The sequence below is a fragment of the Phalaenopsis equestris genome, unplaced genomic scaffold, assembly GCF_001263595.1.
Source record: "Phalaenopsis equestris unplaced genomic scaffold, ASM126359v1 Scaffold000692, whole genome shotgun sequence".
Classification (NCBI taxonomy): Eukaryota; Viridiplantae; Streptophyta; class Magnoliopsida; order Asparagales; family Orchidaceae; genus Phalaenopsis; species Phalaenopsis equestris.
The window spans coordinates 802-24,920 of record NW_018165132.1 but is presented as its reverse complement, the minus strand read 5'-3'; the positions used below and the strand labels follow the sequence as shown (position 1 = coordinate 24,920).

Below are 24,119 nucleotides of genomic sequence, written 5' to 3'. Positions count from 1 at the left end.
TATATATATATATTTATTTATGAAGATACTCAAAAAGGATCAAGAAGTGGCTTAATTTATGCTTTCCATAGATGGCATACTTCTTATAGATGAGACAATTTTATTGAAAAAGATTAAACGATTGAACAAGTAAAAAAATATTTAGTAAATAAAGGGATTAAAACTAATAAAATAAACAAAATCATGTGTGTGTGTATACCACATGCAATTTTAGTCGTTATGAAATTAAATCAATTGTACTAGAAGATCAAATGATACTTAGGTGTTATAAATTCGAGTATCATGAATCAAATTATAAAAAACCACGAGCAATGATAATATCAATTTTCGAATTAATACTAGTGTTTTTAAAATGCACACACGGATTCCCTTTTGCTTCAATGCACAAAATTCTAAAAAACCAACTTTTATTAAATATAATGTACATGATTAGCATATCAAAACTACATATATTATGTGCATACAAATATTAATTAATTAACCGAAATTAAGTCACAATAACTAGAAATTTTTGGCAAATATAATACTACATTCAATAATAGTAATTTTTAACATTTTGAAAGCCAAAATAATAATCAAATATATAAATATGAAATTATAAAAAAATACTTAAGAAACAAGAATATTCATGAGATTAATAGGCTATTTAAGATCAATTCTTTTTGTTTTTCTATTATTTAGTTCAATTTTATTTGGTTTATATTTTGATTTAAAATGAAACATATAAAATATGTTCAAAACAAATCATCCGGTTTTAAGAATATTAAGTTTTGTGTGTTCTTAAATGATTTGTTAAGAAAAAAATAAAAACATATGCAAAATACACCAAAACTATTTTAAAAAAAAGCAAAAATAAAAACAATAAATAAAAAAAATTGATCCCCAATAGACCCTAAGAGGCTAGTTAGGCTAGTTAGAGACCATGGATAAAGACAGCATGAACAATAAAATAGAGAGTAAAGATGACGTGGAGTAGTTTAGAGAAGATACACCTGAAAAAAAGTTCACAAGACGCTTGTTAGCAAGAATGTATTAGTGCCAGCAGCAATAATCAGCGATAAGTATATTAAAAACTGGTTAGTGAGCTCACCGAGAACAGAAACACTAAGAAGCGACTAGCTCCAAATGAAGAGAATGGAAAAGCAACAAGCAACGGTTCAATGATTACAACAATTAATGAGGAAAGTGAATATTAGTACGCCAAATACATGAAATCAAAACTATTATTTTGTTCTGATCCAAAGCTAAAAGTGCAGCGCTTCAATGTGATGGGATAAAGTTGCAGAATGCATGCATTTTACTCTGAGCTTCAGCTTTGCAAGAAATCCTTGCATACATCCAGTGCATCACTAATTTTCACTCCTGAAACAGACTTTAAAGCTCACTTCTAATAACACTAGTTAATACTATGTGGCTAAAATAAATGTTTCAAGAGTGTTATGCAATAGGAGAACAATATGGAAACTTCAAGACAAATTTTATTTTCATACAGCCAAACTATGTTATCTAAAAATGAGTGGGTAGCAAAAAAAAATAAAAAATCCCTAGAAATGCGAATATTAATCTTAATGCCTGAAAAACCTAGAGAAAAAATTAAGAAAAAATAACAACAAAGTGGTTGGAAAAAAGTATAATGAAGAATTAAAAAACGCACCTATTAATTAAGTAGAAAAAAAATAATGTTGAATGATTAATAAGAAAAATGAGCAAACCTAAAATAATATAGATAGAATTTGTATAAAATATTAGCAAATAATAGATTAAACATCTTATGTTCCACTAAATAGAATTGAATGAAAAATAAAAAATTTATAAAAAATCCCAAATAGTTGGGATAAGGCTAGGGATAATGATGGCAGCTAAAATACAAAAATTCAAATAATTCATCACAAATCGATCAATTTCAAATGCATGCTTTGCTGCATTTCCCTTTACAGGTCATTCAATATGGGTAATTGCAAGAAATTGACTTATTCATTAATAATAAGTTCTAGTCACGCATATTGGAACAAAAAAGAGCCAATGGCTCCCAAAAAGTGAGCCAAACTGCAGAGCAAGCATTTATTTATCTCTTATTTGTTTAACTTGTTGCTCCTTAATGTGTAGAATAAAACAAGCTTGTTTCGTACAGACATCACCACAAAAATAATCTTGCTTTATAAAGACATTAAATAAACACACCTCGTTTGGCTCTGTTGCTCTCTAAAGCATAGAACTCTTAATTTAACAGATTAATTTCTTTTAATGAAAATTAAAAAACACAAAAATTTTACAAAAATGATAAGTTAATGGCCATCTAATAAAAATTTCTCTTAGAAATTCAATATCACGAAGAATCACACACCAATTCGAAACTCACACAATTTAAAAAATACAAATTGTATGAGTTTTAAGAAAATCCAGTTACATGGATAGAAGAATAACTAAAAATATATAATAGAAAAAGAGAAAAGCAGTCACCAAAATAGCAATCTAGGGCTTACACTAGTACAAGGAGATAACGCCCCACCAGAAGTTAGTAGTCACGAATTGCATCATGCTAGAAAGAATTACATAAAACTAGCTCTTAAGCATGTAGAGAAAACAAATTAACTCAAAGAAAATATATTATTGGAACTATTTTTTTGACATCTATAAGAATCCATATTTATAATCAATATAAGCAATTGCTGAGATCAAATCAGGAATGCAAATCCTCTAAACCTTAGAGGCAGAAATCATACAATGCAACAACACAGCGAGAAGCTAGGTAAGGATCACTAACGCATCCCATCTAAAATGCAATTTTAATCAAATAGAAGCGAACTTCAAATATAAATCAAAGTGACAGACCCGCAAACAGAAGCTAGGCAAAAGCCCATCCAGGTGGAATACCAACAATAGAAGCAAAAAGAATGATCTGCATGCAAAAACCATAGATCAGCAAACAATGTCAAGAAATCACTGAGCATCATTTGGATCAAAATCAAAATAGGGTTAGGTTGCACGAGGGTTATAAAAGGGAGTTTCACATAAATGGCATTCATTACTAATGAAAGAACAATTGAATCTCATTGAGAATATTTTTATCACATACAATTGGCCAACATAACAATGGCTCATCAAATTCAAAATGAGCGCAACCATGTAAAACGCTCCTTTCTTCACTAGCAATCACAATCAACGAAGAGTTGCAGTGGAAAATCTAAATAAATAATGCATATTTGTAGTAGATGGGGAAATAAGTGTTAGTGTGATGATCATTTATAGATATGTAAGGGGTATCATTAAAATTAATATCCAATCATATAAAATGGCTTCCAAGGCAGAGCACAAGTACCTTTCAATTAATATAAACTATTAATATAAGGCAACGGAAGAAAAACAAGAGAATAAATCAAAATTGCCCAAAAAAAAATTCAAATAAAATTGAACTTAAGAGTTTGGTGACCCAAAAGCACCCAAACCAATAAAATGCACCATCTTCTATAGTAAATCAATATTCCACGAATGAAACAAACATTCTAAAAGTTATAGATAATCAATCCTAACCTCAGCCATCATATCATTAGAAAAAAGCTCAATTTTGTGATACAATCCAATCACATCAATCAACAAAACCACTGGCTGTGAAGGATGGGCCGCTTATAGAAAACCAACCAGATTGCTAAACCATCTGAACCTCTCAAATCTTGACCAATGAATCCAAAATAAAATGGCAGGCCCCAGGTTGATATTACATATGGAAGCTAAGGCTTCACTTGATACAACCATGGTGCCAAAAAGTGAATTTCCATGTCTCACAAAGTCATATAAAAGGGTACTCAATGAGATGGGGGTTTAAAGCACATTTCTCGGATAAATCAAGAGTTTTTTTTAAGCAAAGCATTTCCCACATAGACTATTTCCTGTGTAAATTTTATTGTGAATACATGTGCAAGAATGTGATGCATAGTAAACAAGTGTTGCAACTAGATCTTATGAGGTTTGAAAATTTTATTTTTCATTTTATGAATATTTTATCTCTTCAAAAAATATATCCTGGCTTGGACTGTATGCTCAACAAAGTTTACATTCTCTGACTACTTGATCCTATAGTTCCTCTTGTAAAATTTAAAATCTTTCCTACTGAACTGGAATATTACTATCCTGGTTTTATGAAAAATCAAAGAAAGCATTTCTTTCAAGTTTAAGAGGGAACTAAACCAGGGAAACAATCAAAATAGAATAAATGATAAAGGATTCCTCAAATCTCATTGAGTTCATTGATGATGCATACAAAGTGCAGTGATGTGAAGGATATAAAACATATGGTTTTCACAAAAAAATAAACTTAATAAACATAGTTTGAGTAGGCATTAATTAGCCCAAAAATGAGATGCATTGGAAAATTTATCTGCAAATCAATAAGGTGAACTCAGAAATTTGCAACCTGTAGTCCCACGTATTGGTAATGCAAAAAAATCTAGAAAAATATATGAAATGGCAAGCACACAACACATGATTATTTTATATATTTTACACACATGTTCAAGTAAAAATTATGCATGCCTTAAATATTTATAGTCATTAAGATTTAAGATGCTATTATCTAACACAATTTCTAGCAATGTTAAAATTGTGTTAAAGGATATTAAGTAAAGATGATAATGAGAAAAAATGAGAGATAATCCAGGTTATGTGTAAGTTATGGCAGCCCTCGGCCCGATCATCCAATTCGCTCCAACAGACAGGCATGGTTCAGTAGTCAAAGCAACTTCGTCACTTTCGTGTACCCATCGGACGGCAGCCCTTTCGGGGGTTCCTTAGGGACCGATTCACTCTGCGTAGATTGACTGAACGCAGAAAGCCTTCCACTGCCAGGCGATCGTGTTTTTCACAGGATTTCTCGTTACTCATGTCAGCATTCTCACTTCTGATATCTCCAGGTGTTGTCACCAAAAACCTTCCCCGATTGACAGAACGTCCCGCTACTGACACTTGAAAAAGCAGCTTTCAAGGTCTCGTCGCTTCGGTGAATCACTTGAGCCCTGAGACATTTTCGGTGCCATGGAGCTAGACCAGTGAGCTATTACGCTTTCTTCAAAGGATGGCTGCTTCCAAGCCCACCTCCTGGTTGTCATCGCTCGATCACTTCCTTTTCCACTAAGTGATTGCTTAGGGACCTTAGCGTACGATCTGGGCTGTTTCCCTCTCGACTTTGGATCTTAGCACCCAAGAAGTCTGTCTGTACAAACGATGACGGCCTGTATTCGGAGTTTCCCTGGGGTTGGTCAAGCGAAATGGGGGCCACCCTAGCCCATTGAGTGCTCTACCTCGGGCCATCGACATCATACGCTCTACTGAAATAGATATTCGTGTTGGGCCTTCCCCCCCTAGCCACAAGTCATTCCCATATTTTGCCACATACATGGGTTCGGTCCTCCAACATTTGGTCATGGTTTCAGTTTTTGCCTAGTGGTTGTCTAAAAAGTGTTGAGAAATTTTGAAACAAATAAAGGCATGACAAGATGACTTGTGATAGAGGCAAACGAAACAATGGCGATACTCTTCAAATGAGAAGCATGGCAACAAAAATTCTCACTTCAGCTCTGACAATATATGGCAATGGCAACACATGACAAACATGGAAGGAAAACTTGAAGTATTTCTGGTAAAGGATGAGCAGGCTCAAGCCAATAGCATAAGTATCAATATATTATTCCCTTGAGCAATATGGTAACCATTCTTTTGTTCAAGCTGCTGATAAGAGGGAACAACCAAATAGATGAGAAAGGAGATCCTTAACTAATTATGTTCAAGCACAGATAAGATGTAAACTCTTGTTTTTGGATTGTACGCTCACCAAATTATACTAATGGCAACCATATTTGTGTTTCAATTGCTATTTAAAAAGGGTAATCGAGCAGTTGAGCATCTGTGTGGTGGGGGGGGGCTTGAGCATTTCCTGTTACTAATGGGCAGAATGCAGCTTTCATTTTAGGACCTAGTCCATAAAAAAAAAAAACAGCTTGACAACTAACTTCTTAATTCATCATGTTAAAAGAGATCAAATAAACGGAAGAGGAGAACTTAAGCAAATTATGGTTAAAGATAGGCACGCGCATGAAGCATTCTACCAGAGTATGACAATACATAGAAAAAAAAAACAACATTTAAGCACAAGCCACATACACTTTTGATTAGGTTGGCCTCCCAAGGAAAAAGTGTGAAACACACTAATTTTATAGGTCCCACCTAAGGAAGTGGATCACAAATGCACTTTTGTGTAGGCTTTCTTGGAGAGTGTAGCAATACTCACTGTGATAACTCCACCAAACTCTAAGGAGCACTTATAGAGAAAGTAGGGTGGGTAAGGGCAGAAGAAATTCTATGTGGACTCTATTTGGACAGAGGTATTGGGAGAACCAGGAGAGGGGAAGTAATGGGGAGTAGTCAAATGAAAGTTGTCCATACTTGTCACTGCCAAATGACACATCTTAGCGCAAAATTCCCTTTTAAGTAATAGCATATAGCGTAAGGCGTGGCACAATAGTGCAAATTATTAAATTATTATAAATAAAATGCAGCTAACTATAAACAACCATTAAACGAAAAGGTAAAACATCAAGATAATAAAAAATAATAATTCTTAAGTGCATGTACTCAGCACCTTAATGTTTGATAATTTAAAATATTATACTTTTATTTTCAAATCAGATGTTTTCAGAAGAGATTGAACTCATCATCCAAATAATCATCATATATATATATATGTGTGCCCGATGGCGAAACCCTGGTTTGATTGACTCGACGGCGAGGTTTCCCGCACTCAACGATGATGACGTTGTTTCCCGCACTCGACGACGATGAGGAATCGTCATCTTCTTTCTCGCGCCAAACGACAAAGGGCTTCGAAGTCTAATTCTGTGGTTTGGTGGTCTCCTCCTTCATGCCTTCCAGCTAGCCTTCTGCAGTTCTTTTCTACGCGGATCGAGCCGTGGTTTCTGCCGAGCTGTGACTTCGTGCCCTGTTTTTTGTCTTCTGCGCATTTCATCTACGGTTCCTGCGCAGCTATTCAGCTTGTCTTTTTTGCCTCTGACCGACTTGCAGGACTTTTCTTTGCTGTGATGGAGCCTCCTTCTTCAGTTGAACCTGACAAAACCTCCTCCTTTGCCCACATGGTGGGTAATTCTCAGGAGGAGACGACGTTTATCTTACCTTCAAGTTATACGGAGCATCGTGATGGTACAGGCGACTGTCCCTTTATTAAAAATGCAAGCAAAAAAAGTGAGAAGACAACACTTTTTTTCTCCACGTCAAAAATTTCAACGCTGACTGACAAATTCAAATTTGCTCTTATTGGAAAATTTCAGTAGGGACACCCATCTATAGAAATTATCAGGAAAATTTTTTATGACCTCAAATTAACAGGAAAGTGGAAAGTGAAAAGTGAAAAGTGAGGCTCATGTATGGGAGACATGTATTGATTCAGTTAACCGTGTCTAAGGACTACACTCGGATTTTCTCCAGAAAATATCTTAACATCGCTGGTAAACCTATGAAACTACTCAAGTGGTCTCCTGATTTCGATCCAAATCAAATCATGAAACTCCCTGAAACTCCCACTGTACCGGTATGGTTTAGCTTACCTGGTCTCAAGCTGCATTTTTTTCACCATCAGGTTCCCTATTCTTTTGGAGTCATCAAAGAGGGTCTTTTAACTATATTTGTCTACTTTCAGCCGATCCAGACCCTTGGTGGTCAGAATACTTGTAGTATTACTTTACCTGATGTTATTGAAGTCTGGCTGGGCACAACCCATAATGGTTATTGACAACAAATCGTCATGGAGCACAGACCCCCATATTGTACCCACTATAAGATGTTTGGTCATGTCCTTGATAAATGCCACAAGTTTCATACAAATTTGAAATTTAATGTTCAAGTGAATAAGGATGGGTCGAACCCCACTTCTCTAGACATTTTAGTTCCATCTGTAGAGGATACTACCAGACAAGAGATATCTATTGTCCCTCAGGACTCCCCCTGACACTGTTGTTACTGTTACTGTGAGTGATGTGATGCTGACAAATGATAGTGTCCAGACTAATAATTAGGAGAACCTCGTAGCTCCACTTCTTCAGGAAGTATCTGGTGTAAAGACACCTCATACTTCACATATAGTAGAACTTATTGTGGGTACTACGGTTGGTATTCCTTCTGTTTCAGCTCTACCACCCCATCAGACTAATTCTTCGGATGAGAAATGACAGGTCTATTCTAAGTGGAAGAAGAATAATGGAGACCGACTCCAGCTCGGGAACATATTGGATGATATATTGGTTGGTTTCTACTGGCAATGACGATCATCTTACCAGCTTATTAGCTTGCTCCGCCCCTAGGACTAGAGGCAGAGGCAAGACCAAATTGGGTCGCTCTCTAGCCACCTGATACTATGTATTACGATGTTGTTAGGCTTTTTATTTAAGTATCTAATGTATTATTTTATTTTTTTCTAGTTTTGGAACTATTTGTGGTTTTTGTGTGGGCAGGGTGTCATGCTTGGGCTCTCCCACACATTGTATCTGTATCTTTCTATTTAACATATTAGCCTTTTTGGGCTTTCAAAAAAAAATTATATATATATATATATATATATATACATCAACTTAGCGTGTCATAGAGGCAATGTGCCATGTGTCACTGTCCATGCATGGCGCAAACGATATGAGCCATTTTGATGTGTCATGCCACACTGCATTGGTAGTGCCAAGCGTGCACTTGAGCATGTCATGTGCCATTGACATGAATGGAGGTGCTTGCCTCTGAACTCTGGAGTAAGAGATTGTTCGTGCGTTAAGTGTTAGGATAAAAGGGGAATGATGAAGGTAGACAAAGTAGAAGTCTTTGCCTTTGAAATATGGAGTAAAGGGGTTGTTTTTGGATATTAAGGATCCAAGTATCCATAACAATGTCGCATATGCTATGGTGTCCCTTTGGTAATCCATGATTCAAATATTACTGGATGAGCTTGAGGTAGATAAGAAACCGACAAGAAGTGAATGGAAAAAAATATGTAAGAAACAAGGTCTCTAGATCATATTGCCAATGCAAAATTCATAATGTTGCAACTTTAAGATTGTCTTTCTAAAAAAATACATGTAGCTGAGATTTTTTATTATAAAATTACATATCTATGCCATCAGATATTGAAATAGTTATAAATTTTATTAAATTAAATAAAAAAGATAAGAGGCTATTTGGCAACTTCTGGGATTTAACACAAGTAGATTTAATAAATCTTGTAAATCCATATTTAGTAAATCTAGAGGTGGTTAAATCTCATAAACTATTTGGCATGCATATGTTAAATATGATTAAATCTTGTGAAACTCTTTAGTTTAGTTTTTAAAGAAATTAGTTCAATTTAATTGAATATTTTATCATTTTTATTATATTATTTATAAACAAATAATTTATTAAAGTACTTTATTGCTATTCAGTTTTTTTATAATAATTAATTAGTACTTAATAATTTATTATTAATTAAATAACAAAACTACAATAAAGATAACATAATATTTTAATTGTGTAATTAATCATCAATTAATCAACGATTGCTTAATAATTAATAAGTTATTTATCAAATTAAGTAATCAACAATTATAATTTCATTAACCTAAGTAATAATAAATTAGTTATATAAATATTAATTAATTAATTAATTAATCAATAATTTTGAATTTTAATTAAAATAAACAATCATTTAAAAATTCATAAATATAATTAAACATCTAAATAATTATGTAATCAACATAATTCATACAATATTCTAAGAAAAATTAATCATACAAATCCTTAATTTGATTAACTTAATATCTCTTTAGATAATTAGCCCTAATTATTAAATTAATTTAAAATTTTAAATTATAAATTTACCTTAGCAAACTAAAACACTCTCCTCCCTCACCCCTTCTCCCTGCCCCCTTTTCTTTATGCAAAATAGCCAAAAAAAAAAAAATAAAGTGTCTAAGTCACGATGCAAGCTTAGTAGTCTAGACATCAACATGATTACAATATTCAAAACCCTCGCCTTTCTCACCCTTCTACTCCTAGCCAAAACCATAGAAGAAAAAGAAGCAAAACAGGCACATGGAGAACTCATATTTGTCTAAATCACTTAAGTTTCCCAAGTTAGAGGATTTAGTAAATCCCATATTTAGGCCAAAACGGTGGTAAATCGGGATTTAGAAACTTGCAAGATTTATTTTCATCTTTTTAACCATTTAACAATATTTAAGTTAAATCTTACTCAAAATCTTACGTTAAATTTGTTACATGCTGCCCCTAAGGTAGAAATTACAACTATCTTCACATGTAGTTGGAACCATCCATTGTGACACATTTGAACAATCTTAAAAGGCAACATAATTGTGCAAATCACTATTCAAAATGAACTTGAGGGTCATAACATCAAAACCTCATGAGTGAGTGAGTGAGAGAGAGAGAGAGAGGGTGAGAGAGAATTTATAACTTTCTTGAAAGGTAGAGCTCCTCTTCTCACATATATCCTATCACTTATCCACATTTTTATCATCAATAAGGATGGTGGTGCCAGATGAGAAGTAATCATGCAAAACAGAAAAATCAAAGTTGCATGTGATAAATGTTACTTGACTAAACGCAAGCTATTGTGCATAATCAGGGACAAACACATGTTTATGTAAAAGTGGGCAAATGCTCGGCCTGAAATTTATTTTTTGTATTCTTTCAATTCTAAAAGTTTTTATTATTATTATTTTTCCCTTTAATAAATTTATTTGCCCAAAACTAAGAACAACAAGTATTTTCCAGTTCTCCAAGGGTTAAGCACGCAAGGGCAGTATCACGAGCTCAAAAGTGAAGTTGCTTCGTCCCCTCAAGAAAACAACAGCCAAACCCATCAAATTCTTCCCCTAAGAGTGGCAAAACACAGTTTTTTGCTTCAGTAAAACGGATACCAACAGAGAAACGAGAAAAAGCAATGCGTATGAAGAGGATAATAAAGCTTACTTGGCGGCCGAGGCAGATTCCTCCTCTAGCCAGTTCCTGATGTGGCGCATATTTCGCCGGAAAATAACCGCCGACTGCTTGACGTCGCTGCGTAAGAGGAGGACGGCAGCGCTTACAGCCGCCACTGTAAGGATGAAATTGGTAAGCGCCATGAGCGCGGGCGCAACTTATTAAAGCCTCAAGATGCTCGTCTGATGATATATCAAATTTGCAAAACAACGGAACACGGTACTTCTGTTGATGGAAAAACTTTACGGTAAGGCTCGGCTGATTGTAAACCCTACAAAGAATGGCGATCGACCGGTAATTCCTGTCTGGCAACGGATCTAGAGCAAGATTTATCTGGCAACGGATCTAGAGCAGCTGGATTTAACCTAAATCTTGCCAGGCGTCATTTTGGACAAAATAAAGAAAAAATTTTCAATGTGGCCTCCGCCGACTGGAAAAAATTTGGATACATAAGAGGCAAGCAGCGCTGGGTGCGACAGCCAATCAGTGGAAGACACGTCAGTTTCACGTAATACAAATATACCTTTTACTGTGCGTGACCCGTCGACCCGACCCGTTATTGTAACCTCCATGTAATCCCGATGTAATCTCCGCTATCCACCCCTGTAACGCGCTTGTAAGCCCTATGTAACACCGGTGTAATCTCCGCTGTCACCCCCATGTACCGCGCTTGTAAGCCCTATATAACCCCGGTGTAATATTCGCTGTCACAAAGGATGTAACCCCGGTGTAAGTTCCGCGGTAACGCCCTTGTAATCCACGTGTACTCTTTTTGTACATTCGGTGTAACATCCGATTGCACGTGTACACGGGATGTAACCCCGGTGTAAGTTTCAAAGTAAAATCCCTGTAACTTCGCGGTGACTCACCAGGATGTACACTGAAAGTACATTACATATAACACTGGTGTAACCTAGAGACTGTACCATGCGTGTAACCCGAATGTAATGTCCGTGTAACCCGATTGTAATGTCCATGTACACTGGAAATGCACATGTAATGTTGATATAACTGCGATGTAACAGCGAGTTACGCATATTGGAGCGCGGGAATCACGGTATTTAAGCAGCTAGGGTTACTGTTCTATTGTTCTATGCCCATTGTCTTCTGCAACGGCGGCTTCCAGCAGCTGGACTTCGCGAACTTGAAGATGGAGTACAATTCCAGAGATTGTCAGTTTGTGTATGATGTTGAAGGAGAAGATGAGAGTTATCCTACCAGGGAAAATGAAGTGGAACTTAAATCGGAGGTGTGTTTGGACATGTATTTTTATTATACTTTTTAGGTGTGTTATTCAATGTTGTTTGTTGTTAAGACTTTCTTATTTTTTGACTTATGCTGGTATAACTGCATGGTATTAGGTTTAACACAACAGTGAAGTAAAGTTTGATGTAAATATTTTAAAAAAAAATTAAATCCAGGGTTTAGGTGAAGTAAAATAGTAGGTTTTATCTTTTCATTTATTATATGTAGTTATTATAAATTCTAGGGTTGTTTTTGTGCAGCTTAGCGAGAGCAAAGGTAGTTGTACCGTGCAAACAGCCAACATATTACTCCAAACAATGATCCACAATGAGAAATAAGCTTATGAAGTATATTGTGCTTACGCTCATCATATTGGATTTAGTGTTCGGAAGGAGCACGCTACGTTTTGGCCTAACTCCAGAAATATTAGGATGAATGACTTCGTATGTGGAAAAGCAGGTTTCAAGAAAGAACTCAAGATTACAAAAACTGTCAAATACAAAAGAGCAGAAATAAGAACTGGTTGCCCTGCAATGATTCGATACGAAGTTGATAAGGAATGCAATTGGGCAGTTAAAAAATTAATTGAATCACACAACCACTCATTAGCGAACCCTGGTGACAAACACTTGTTGCGTTTGAGCAGAAAGATAAGCGAAGTAAATGCAGATGTTCTTAGAACTATGACACAGTCTGGGATAAGGTCGAAAGACGCATTTAATTTCTAGCTCAAGAAGTTGGGGGGGTGTAGAGAACTCAGAATGTACAAAGGCAGATGCTTTCAATTTCATTCAAAGAGAGAAGAGATCTAGAATTGAAAATGGTGATGTCAAAACTTTACTGCAGTTGTTTGCAGAGAGACGTTTTGAGGATAACATGTTTGAATGGGACTTTGAAACTGATGTGAGCGGCAGGCTAATGAGTTTTTTTTTTTAGCGATGAAAAATCCAGACTTACTTAATTATGACTGCTTCGGAGATGTCATTATTTTTTATACAAGCTATAGGCTAAATAAATATAACTTATGTTGTGTTCCTATTGTTGGTGCTAACCACAATTAGCAGAATGTTCTCTTTGGAGTAAGTTTTTTGTCAGAGGAGACGGTGGACTCTCTTAAATGGCTTTTTAAAACTTTCATCTGTATCATGGGTGATAATCATCCAATAACAATCTAAACAGATCAGGATCAGGCTATTGCTAGAGCAATTGCAGAGATTTTGCCAAATACACGACATAGATTATGTCAGTGGCACATATACAAGAAATTACCTACAAAGGTTCATTGCGGGGTGGTGAATAGAAGAGTCAGTGATATTTTTTATAAATACTTGAGCAAATGTGAGTCCGAAGAGGAATTTGATAATACATGGGAGTTGATGATTGAGACAGGAAATCTACATGACAATGTGTGGCTAAATGATTTGTACAAGATTATACACAAGTGGTTTAGTGCTTTTAATAAAGATGTTTTTGGAATGAGAATTTTATCTACACAAAGGAGCGAATCAACCAATAACATTTGTCATGGTTTCTTAAAGCCCACAAGTTCTCTTACAGATTATTTTTTGGGTATTTAAAATGTAATGAGAACATGGAGACGCAACAAGAAGGATGAGGATTTCAAGTGTGATCAATCTATCAGAACTCCTATTACGAAGAGTAGTCCAATACTGAGGCAAGCAGCTGCATTTTACTCCAGAAAGCTGTATGCAATGTTCGAAGAAGAGTTTATTTACGGATCATGTGGTCTTCAATTGCATGCCTCCATAGAAGATGAAACTGAATTTTTCATCAAGAGTTTGGATAATCATAAGACAAACAATATTTGGGCAGTTCATTTTGACAGTTTGAGCATGAATATTCAGTGCAGCTGCAGGAAGTTCGAAATGACGGGGCTACTGTGCACACTCTCTTCGAGTACTAAATTTTTTACACATTAAGAAAATACCGAATATATATCTACTATTGAGATGGTCCGAAAATGCAAAGAGGGATGTTTATAACAGTTCGAGATGCATGCATCTGCAGCAGTCACAAGCCTCAAATAATATTTAAGGCGACCTACTATTCGAAGCACACATGTAGAAAGTTGCATATCAATGTACCCGGAAAGCAAAGGGGAATCCAGACGCTGAGTAGCGCATGAAGGAATATATGAAGAAATTATCATTGGACATTGATGACATTTTGATTGGTAAGGGTACATAACTTTATAAAAAATCAATTTTTACATATCCAACACCAAAAATTGATTAGTTTGATTAGTTTTAAACATATGATTTCTCTTTTTGAGGGGAATATGTACATAACTTTAGAAAAATTCAATTTTTACTTCAAATGGATACCAAAAATTGATTAGTTTTAAACATATGAATTCACTTTTTGAGGGGAATATGCACATAACTTCCATGTAACGCTAATATCTAACACAAAAAATTCAATTTTTACCAACAACATAATTCTTAATAAGTTTACTGGCAGCTTTCATCCAGGACCCAATGAATAATTAAGCACAAATACAGTTGAAATCTCAACCCACATTTTAATGTTGGCAATTGCAGCTGAGCCCAAGAGATGTGGATCATTTTAACACTTTTATCAACAGGTGGTATGGGTCCAGATTGTCATCCTGATCAGCTATTGAAATCAAAACCAACCACTAGGGGAGTCATCTCATACCATTATTGAAATCACTCCCAACATTTACTTAACCATCTATTACAATCATAACTTCTTTGTGAGAAATTAGAGAGAAATAAATTAGAGAGAAATAATAAAGATATACACATAAATTCAAAGCTAAAACTGCAACCATAAAACTGCAGCTTGGATGGGTCCAAATATTGTCCTTTAAACAAACTGCAACCATAAAACTGATATCTGCTTAATCAAGCACATTAAACATGCAGCTTGGATGGGTCAAACTTATATCTGCTTCAGATTGGAACCAAAATCTGATTCAGCTCGGATGGATTCGTTAATCAAACACATTAAACATGCAGCTAATCAAGCAGCTCCTGCTATGAAACAACAACATAAATGACAAAAAAAGCAATATAAACTATAAAAGAAACTATTTTATTTATAACATGACTTTATAAAAATGTTCTACTTACTGGTCTCTGTAGCTTTAATCCCACTAGCATCAGATCTAACACTGTCATTCCTTCTACCATTCCATTCAAGGATTTCCTTTTAGCACTGGTGGACACACTGCCTAAAGAAGAAATATTATTTAAGCATGATTCACATAAATCCTATAACTAAATCTTGACCAACAAAAGATTTAAGAACAACAAAGCTCTTTATCTCATACTTCAAATGGATACCTTTGTCGCAGTCCAGCTCAACAACAACATTTTATGTGACATAAAAAATAGATGTATCATTGCGACAATGCAAATTTAGTGATCTCGTATCCTATTTCTGCTCTAAATAATGACATGGATGCCTGTCAGTCCAAATATTCTTTCCACTCAAATTTTTGCTTTTAGACAATTATTTCCATATATTTACAGATGAATAGACCACAGTCAAAATTGTTGCTTTGCACCGGAATGCCTCTAGGCATTAAAACTTGTCAATTATTAAGATCAACTTCAAATGCTTCCCCCACATTGCTTAGAAAATATTTAATCTGCACAATTATATATATATAAATGAATGACGAAGACCATAGCAATCATAAAGCTAATAAAAATGTTTACTTACAATGACATCAGTTATATGCAAATGCATTTTGTTGGGTAATGAATCGTATAATATCTCCATTTGCGATCTTTAATTGATCCAACAAGCAGTGTCCAATGCTGATTATTGATTATAGGTATCAAAATTAACTCCACATTCTTAGTGGTCTCCTTCGTAATGTGTTCCACGAAGCCTTTTACGTTCCCGACCTTGTACAACTGCAGAGAACAATATATATGGCATAAAAACAATTACTGAATAAAGAATAGTTGTACGATTACGACATATGAATTTCAAAATTTACCCAGTGACATGGAGACACATATAGGTAAGATCAGTATAGTTCTGGATTATTGCTCCTCTTAAGCTCTATTAACATAGCGAAACAATCGGCATGCTCGTTTCCTAACCACCCATTGATGTGTAATTCATCAAGATAACGTCGGGTTAACGATATATGTCCCATATCAATTATTAAGTCACCCATGCATTTCAAATATTTAATAAGTAGAAAAGTAAAAGATAATCAATTAATAAAATTTTTTACTTACATGTCAGTGAATTTATTACAACAAATATCGATTGCTTCCCTCATATAATCTGGAATTTGATCTCTGGCAGGAAAATCGACCGTAAGTGGGGCTGGACATACCTACAAGCAATACACAAACATTGTAAGATGGAAATATTTAAGCATTCAATTTGGACAATTAAATTTTGTGTTATATACCTTATCAGGGTAGCTTTCATCAACATAATGCATATTATACTGTTCTTCATCGCTGTGTTTATCCACTGATGGTGTTTGCAGAGCTTCGTCAGTAACCTTACTATACACATTTATGACTTGCTGATTGAATTTATTTACTTCACTATTTATTTACTTCACCTGTACGCACAATATTAATCTGTTAAATAAGAAATATTGTTAGTTAAGTTCGTAAGGAAGAACTTTTAAGTATAATGCTTAGGTGCAAGTGTTCAACCTCTTCATGCTCTTTAACGACTTCCTGACTTGGTTTTTTCAGCGACTTTTTGACTTGTTTTTTGCTTCTTCTTCTATTCAAATACCAAAAATGGGGAACTGAGAGTCCTCTTTCTTCTCCCCTTTCTTGCCTTAATTCTATGAATTAGGCTCCCTAGCGGGGACTGTTGCACCCATTTAGTTGTTAATGTCCCAACGGGTTGTTTTAGAGCTTTATTTATTTCTTTAACTTCTGATTTTAAATCTTTCATTATATTCTCTAGCTCTGTAAGATGATTAAGCACTGAGATTTGAAATTCCACTAACAGTTTATGATGCTCTTTGAGTAATTCATGGATTTCTTCAAATCCAGTACTAGAGGTACTATGTTGATGCTTCTCGTCATGTGGTGGAGGACTGGTATAATAAGGAAATATAGCCTCAGCAGTACCAATGAATGCGGGCGACTGTGGTTGGGATATAACGTCCTTTTGTGGGAGATGTTGCTCGGGACTAGATGGTTCTTGTAATGAAGAGCCAATAAGATGATGCTCGCTATCTAAAATTTCAAGAAAGTTATAAAAAACCTGCAAGACATTACATAGATTCAAAATCAATGAAAAAATCACGTGAACAAAACAAATTCTATGGAATAAAGAACTAAATTATTGACCTCGGCAGATTTAAGCCTTTCAAAGGCTACCTGAATCTTCAGAGTATTCCACCTCATACTTAACCACTTCAATATTCTTATTTTAGCTTGAGGCAATGCTGGGAGGACCATGAAAGTGTGCTCATAAAACCAGATCTGCGTTAAACATTACGAATTATTTTAAAATTGACCACTTTGGGAAATTTCAAAATGCATTGGTGGAACACAAACCAATAGAAGAAATACAAAACCATTGATGTGACCTACTGGCTGATGCTTTTTAATTTTAGTTACACAAATATTAAGTTGCGTCTGCAGAAATCCACATAATGTTGCTGGCCAGTTGTATGCTGCAAAAGTATCTACATTCTCGCAAATAGAAGACAATTCTTTTGAAACTCTAAAGTTGCTTGAAGGAAAAAGAAAATTTGAAATTAAAAATTTGATTATTAATTGCAGAAGGTTGTGAGATGACTCCCCTAGTGAAAAGTTGAGAAGGGCAGTCTTTATTTGTCTTGCATCCATTGTATCAGGCGGTGCATTGGTCCAACATGCAGGTAATCCTCTATTGGGCATGCCTAGCAGTAATGCAACTTCTTCAGAAACAAATTTGACATCTTTCCCTGCTAAAATGAATGTCATTCGATCAATGTCCCAACAATTAATTATCTGCATCGTCAAAATATTGTCCTGGGGGTACAGAGGGAGTTAAAAAAATTGCGTCAAACTCAAGGATTCCAATTTATGCCATGTGTCTTCATCGACTTTTGGTCAGAAATTATCGAGAACCTCTCGTACTGCAGATAGACGGCATCTGCAACTAATTGCTTTTGGGTTCAAGAGCCTACAACAATACAAGAGAGAAGTTTAATAAAATCTTTATATCTGGTTGGCGATATTAGGGCTAGCTTTAAAATTCATTTCACCGTAAATAAATTAAAACAACCACAATAATCAAAACCTAAAATAATTTATACTGTATTAAAATTGGTATAGAACCTTGCACAATAATCAAATACCTGGTAGAGATATCATTGTTGTGCTTCTTAACCATGAACAATACTTCACCATTCAAAGGAAAACATCTACAAAAATCTAATAAATACATGGAAACGGGATGACTCTCTCCCTTCTTGGACTGTTTGTTGCCGGACTTCACTGTAACAGTTGCCTGCTAGCATTCGGGTTGGTTCCCCTCACCCAAATCCGCACCACTGGTCTCTTCCAAGGTCTTCGTACTCTCCTTATCCTCCATTACGAGTGTAATGCCTCACAGTAGCAAAAACCCTAACCTTCAAAAGGAGCACGATGGAGGAACCCTAGCGGCGCGAATCCCTTCTTTCAAATATGATTTCTTACTGTTATTTTTTTTTTACCAGCGTAAATAGGTTATAAGGAGTTACTTGGACATTACAATCAGGTTACAAGTGCATTTCCAGTGTACATGGACATTACAATCGGGTTACACGGACATTACATTTCATTACATTTGGGTTACACGCGTGGTACAATCTCTAGGTTACACCGGTGTTACATGTATTGTACATCCAGTGTACATCCTGATGCGTGACTGCGGAGTTACATGGACGTTACCGCAGAACTTACACCGGGGTTACATCTAGTGTGCACACGCAGTCGGAGGTTACACCGGATGTACAACAATAGTACACGCGGATTACAATGACGTTTCCGCGGAACGTACACCAGGGTTACATCCTTTGTACACCGCGGAGATTACACCGGGGTTATATAGGGATTACAAGCGCGTTATACGGGGGTGACAGCAGAGATTACACCGGGATTATATAGGGCTTACAAGCGCGGTACATGGGGGTGACAGCGGAGATTACACTAGGTTTACATGGGGCTTACAAGCGTGGTACATAGGGGTGACAACGGAGATTACACCGGGGTTATATAGGGCTTACAAGCGCGTTACACGGGGGTGACAGCAAAGATTACACCGGGATTATATAGGGCTTACAAGCGCGGTACATGGGGGTGACAGCGGAGATTACACTAGGTTTACATGGGGCTTACAAGCGCGGTACATGGGGGTGACAGCGGAGATTACACTAGGTTTACATGGGGCTTACAAGCGTGGTACATAGGGGGGACAGCGGAGGTTACATCGGGATTACATGGAGGTTACAATAACGGGTCAGGTCGACGGGTCACGCACAGTAAAAGGTATATTTGTATTACGGTGGGGCCGACGAAGCTGACGTGTCTTCCACTGATTGACTATCGCACGCAGCGCTGTGTGCCTCTTATGTACCCAAAATTTTTCCCTGTGGACGCCCAATAATATGTGTGTTGTATGTACCATCTAAAAAATATTAAACTAGAATCACGGACTCTACAATAACCTCAAAATAATCTACGCGGTTCCACTTTATTAAATCCTAAATTATCTCCCTGAAATAATATCATGGAGGATATTTATGAGTTATTTCTGGGTTATTGAAGTGGAATATTACACTTCAATAACCCAAAAATAATCTCTGCGATGTTATTTCGGGGGTATTGAAGTGAAACCACAAAGGTTATTTTGGGGTTATTTCTGGGTTATTGAAATAAAATATATAGGTTTTTCTTCAATACCTCAAAATAACCCAAAAATAACCCCAAAATAACCTCTGCGGTTTCACTTCAATAATCCCAAAATAACTTTCACAATGTAGCACACGTGTCGGCATATTATTGGAGTCAGCATGTAGAGCTACGTCAGGAGTCCGGACAAAATTTTTTCTAAAAATAAAGCCTTGGATTTGATGAATTTTGATTTCACAGCGACCTTAAATCTCAGTTTAGACTTTAGAACAACAGAAAACATAATACACATCTCACATAATAGTGAGTATCAAGTATAATAGAAAAAAGAAAAAAAATATTAAAATTACATTTAAAAGTTTGATAATATTAATTTTAAAATTCAGACGGTGTATGTCCCGAGCTACGTCGGCCTCTAGGGATGTCATCCAACCATAATCAAAATCGACAGTGGAATCTGCCGAGTTGTCTGCCCACCGAAAGAAGTCACACTTCTCTGAATCATCTGTTTCCCGTTGACACCTGTAGTACTTTCTTCCGTAAATATGTGTCCAATGTGACGTCAGTAGGGATGACTGTAGTCCGTAGTGGCAGAACACTCGTCGGGAGGTCCCTAAATTACAGGAGCTCAACTTTCCTGAATGATTAAAAATACAACCCATTAGTCATAACATAAGTTGAAATTACTAAAAGAAGTAATTAATTATAGTTTTTTGTGCTGGCTTTAGGTCTCAGAGAACTCAACATACCAACCAACCAATTTGTCACTACAAGAAGACAGTAGACCTTGTAAAAACATGAGTTCTTAGTTGATTTTAACCAATGTAAAACCAACCTCTTGTTTGTCACATGAGCATATCACTAAAAAAGTTCATCCTAAAGAACCTCATAAACTGATGCACTGAAAAAAAAGAGAGGAACTTGGTTGCCTTCATTAGAATTTCACATATAATACTAACCAACAATGACCAACAAAACATCCAGAAGAACCAATAAGGACAAAAGTCTCATCATGGACCTCACAAGCAAAAAAAAAAAACTTGAATGAAAGTCTCATCATGGACCTCACAAGCAAAAAAAAAAACTTGAATGAAAAAGAAACAATGTCAAACACGTGAAAATTGCAAAAACAAAAATATCCATAATACAAGTGACATAAAATAAACACTAAGTATATAAAATAAACAAGAGACGTCCAATACATCGAATAATGACATCTATTATCCGCTCTCTTCATTCAGTCATTTCCGCGGCACCTTCACCATCTTGGGTGTAAGCTTCCTGTGATTCCACTTCTATTTGTGGTATAGATTATCTTACATGAAATTCAAATACTTCTAGCGGGACATGCATGTGATCATCGTCAGCCAGGGTGAAGTCTACATCCGACCTAGAATGATGTCGTCAAATGTAGTTGTGGAGTGTCATCGTAGTCACTACAAGCTGCACTAATTTTAAAAATGGGTAAGTTGACATATCACACAATATGACTCATTTCTTGTTCTACACTCCAAAAGTTCTTTCAATTGCGTTGTGTAAAGAGGAGTGTCATTTGTTAAAAAAAAATTTTCATGCCACGAGGGCCACTGTTGGATCTCTCGAAATCTGGAATGTGATATTTTTTTATATGGAAATGGCTTCAGATAACCCCTTTGTAGGGGATATCCAAAATCAACCATGTAATATTTACCTAACCTAAAAATCATAATTAGTAAAAAGCCATTGAAAATAATGAATGTGTCATATAGCTTAACGAACCTGGAGGCGGTTGAGGGAAGCCGTGTCTTCGATTTTTTGTCGCATAAGAAAAATAAGACTATCATGCGCATTGTCTTCTCAACTAGCCATCACAAAGGTAAAACACATATTAAAGTCACATACGATCATCACACTTTATGTGGGTGATCCCATCGTCCAATGTATGTGACCTTTTCAGTGTTGGATACTCGTGCATACACGTATGTTCCATCAATTGCTTCAATATAGTTATGTCAGATAAGTTAAGGCTATGATAACCACGTAGCTCATTTCGATGTTTGAATGCAATGTATTAAAAAGAATTACCTTAAGAAATGACATATAACTTGGGTCATTTGCAATTTTTGTTTGAGTCATCTCGAATGTTGGATCCTCTGGTTTGATTATCTTTGTTGACAAACTGGCAAGAGCATTCAAACGCATTGAGAAATACTTGCTTAATGTCTATGATGAATTATGGAATCGCTCCTCTCATTGACTCATTCTGTGATAAAATGCAGAGAGTTATTGCTAACACCTCCTTTGTTGTCATTCTTGATGACTTGTGGATTCCATGATAGTTATGTAGTTTATCGAGCAGATCCGAAAAAATGATTTTTGCCATTCAAAACATGTTACTGAACCGTGTGGGGCGTCCTTGTAGTAGCTCACCGACCCATTTATCACCAATATAGGTCGATGTCAAGAATGGAGTTCAATCGACAAAGGAGCATTCATATAGGATAATCCTAGTCATCATAATTATTCTTATACGGCGCAGTCATTGTCAATCCATCCTAGAAAAGTGTTCAGTATAGGAATAAAAATGAATCAAATAACATTTAAAAAAACATCTAAAAATTGAAGATTAATTATTGTGAAACATAATAATTACAGATCAACATATTGATTGTTCATGTAAGAAAGAGAAAACATCCAAATCAAATAATGCTTTAAAAAAATGAAAAACGATCAAGACAACAAACAATAACACTACAAAATCAATTATCCATAAAAAAATATAAATGTTGAACACAAAGTTCGAGGGGCGCCTTCATGGATATTTGCTTGCATGTCAGTTCCTCCAGTAATTTTAAGGAGTTCAAATAGAATGGCACATTTGCCCTAACTTCAGGATATGTATCTGTCGGCACTATTTTTGGTGTGAGGTTTGCCCGTAAGAAGCTGTCGGTCATCAGAATTGAAATCCAGTTGCCCGCTTCGGAAGGACGTTTTAAAAATTTTAGTTTTGAAAAGGATGAAGTCAAACTGACCCCATAATTTTCATAGTTTAGATGATTACCTCTTTTACCTCAAATCCTGTATCTATCCCGAAGGTTGAACACAAGAATTGATGGTGAGGCTCGATCATATAAACTAGAGAAAGTTATGACATATGTTTGATCTGTTACGAAACCATTTTTTTTACCGACATGTTCTCCTATTTAATACGAAAAATTAAATAAGGTTTATAGTAAGCTGGGTTCGGAAAAGCTTCTTATAAGGGCAAACCCCTATTGTTAATTAAATGTTAGATAACCAAAGTTACCTAAGAAAACTCTCAATAAAAAGCAGGAAATATTACCTTCAAAGAGGCCAAAGGATTAGGAATTTTCAACAAAATCAGACAAGGAGGTGTGAAAGGGGAATGATTGAAATTTAGAACATTTATTTGTGGAATCCAAAGGGGGAAAGAACTAGGGGATGTCATAGATCCGGAGGAGAACCTCAGTGACTTCTCAGTTTATCCTACTATTATTTGGCTTCAATTCATGAGAAATCATTTAAGTGTTTCATCCTGTCATCCTATCATTTTTTATTTATTAGGATTTACATTTGTGTGAAGTAATCAGTAAAAATAACCTTGAAGATGTGAGGATTTAAGTCGTGACAAACGACTATCTCGGAATCCTAAGCCGAGTTAGGGCTTAGATTATACAATACAGTTGTACAAAGGCCTAAAAGATGTGTTTGAGGATTTATGTTGCACTAGGAAAACAACCTCGAATTCCTATGGCTTTGTTGTTTTAAAGCTAAGGAAGGATGTGTTGTTGTAGATCCTCTTGCTGTTGAAGATGGACGGGCTGCCCACCATGTAAGCTCCAAGCTCCTCGTTGTAGCAGAGTTCAAGTTTTCTAGGTCATTTGGTTATAATGTCAAATCAGGTGACCCTATGGTTAAAGTTCTTTAAATTTTATTATGGGCATATTAAAGTTGATTAAAGCGACACCGGTCAAGATCCCACGGTTCCATCAT

At 35.7% G+C, this 24,119-nt stretch overlaps 1 protein-coding gene across 1 annotated transcript in view; it reads right to left on the bottom strand.

Annotated features, from left to right (window-relative positions):
* The window catches only part of LOC110030281, a 13,133-nt gene extending 1,785 nt beyond the window's left edge, over positions 1-11,348 (bottom strand). The window contains exon 1 of the mRNA XM_020732918.1: positions 11,014-11,348. Within this exon, the coding sequence (XP_020588577.1) occupies positions 11,014-11,165 (152 nt within the window). The 5' untranslated portion in view covers positions 11,166-11,348. The remainder of the gene's footprint in view (positions 1-11,013) is intronic.
* Between the last annotated feature and the right edge of the window lie 12,771 nt (positions 11,349-24,119).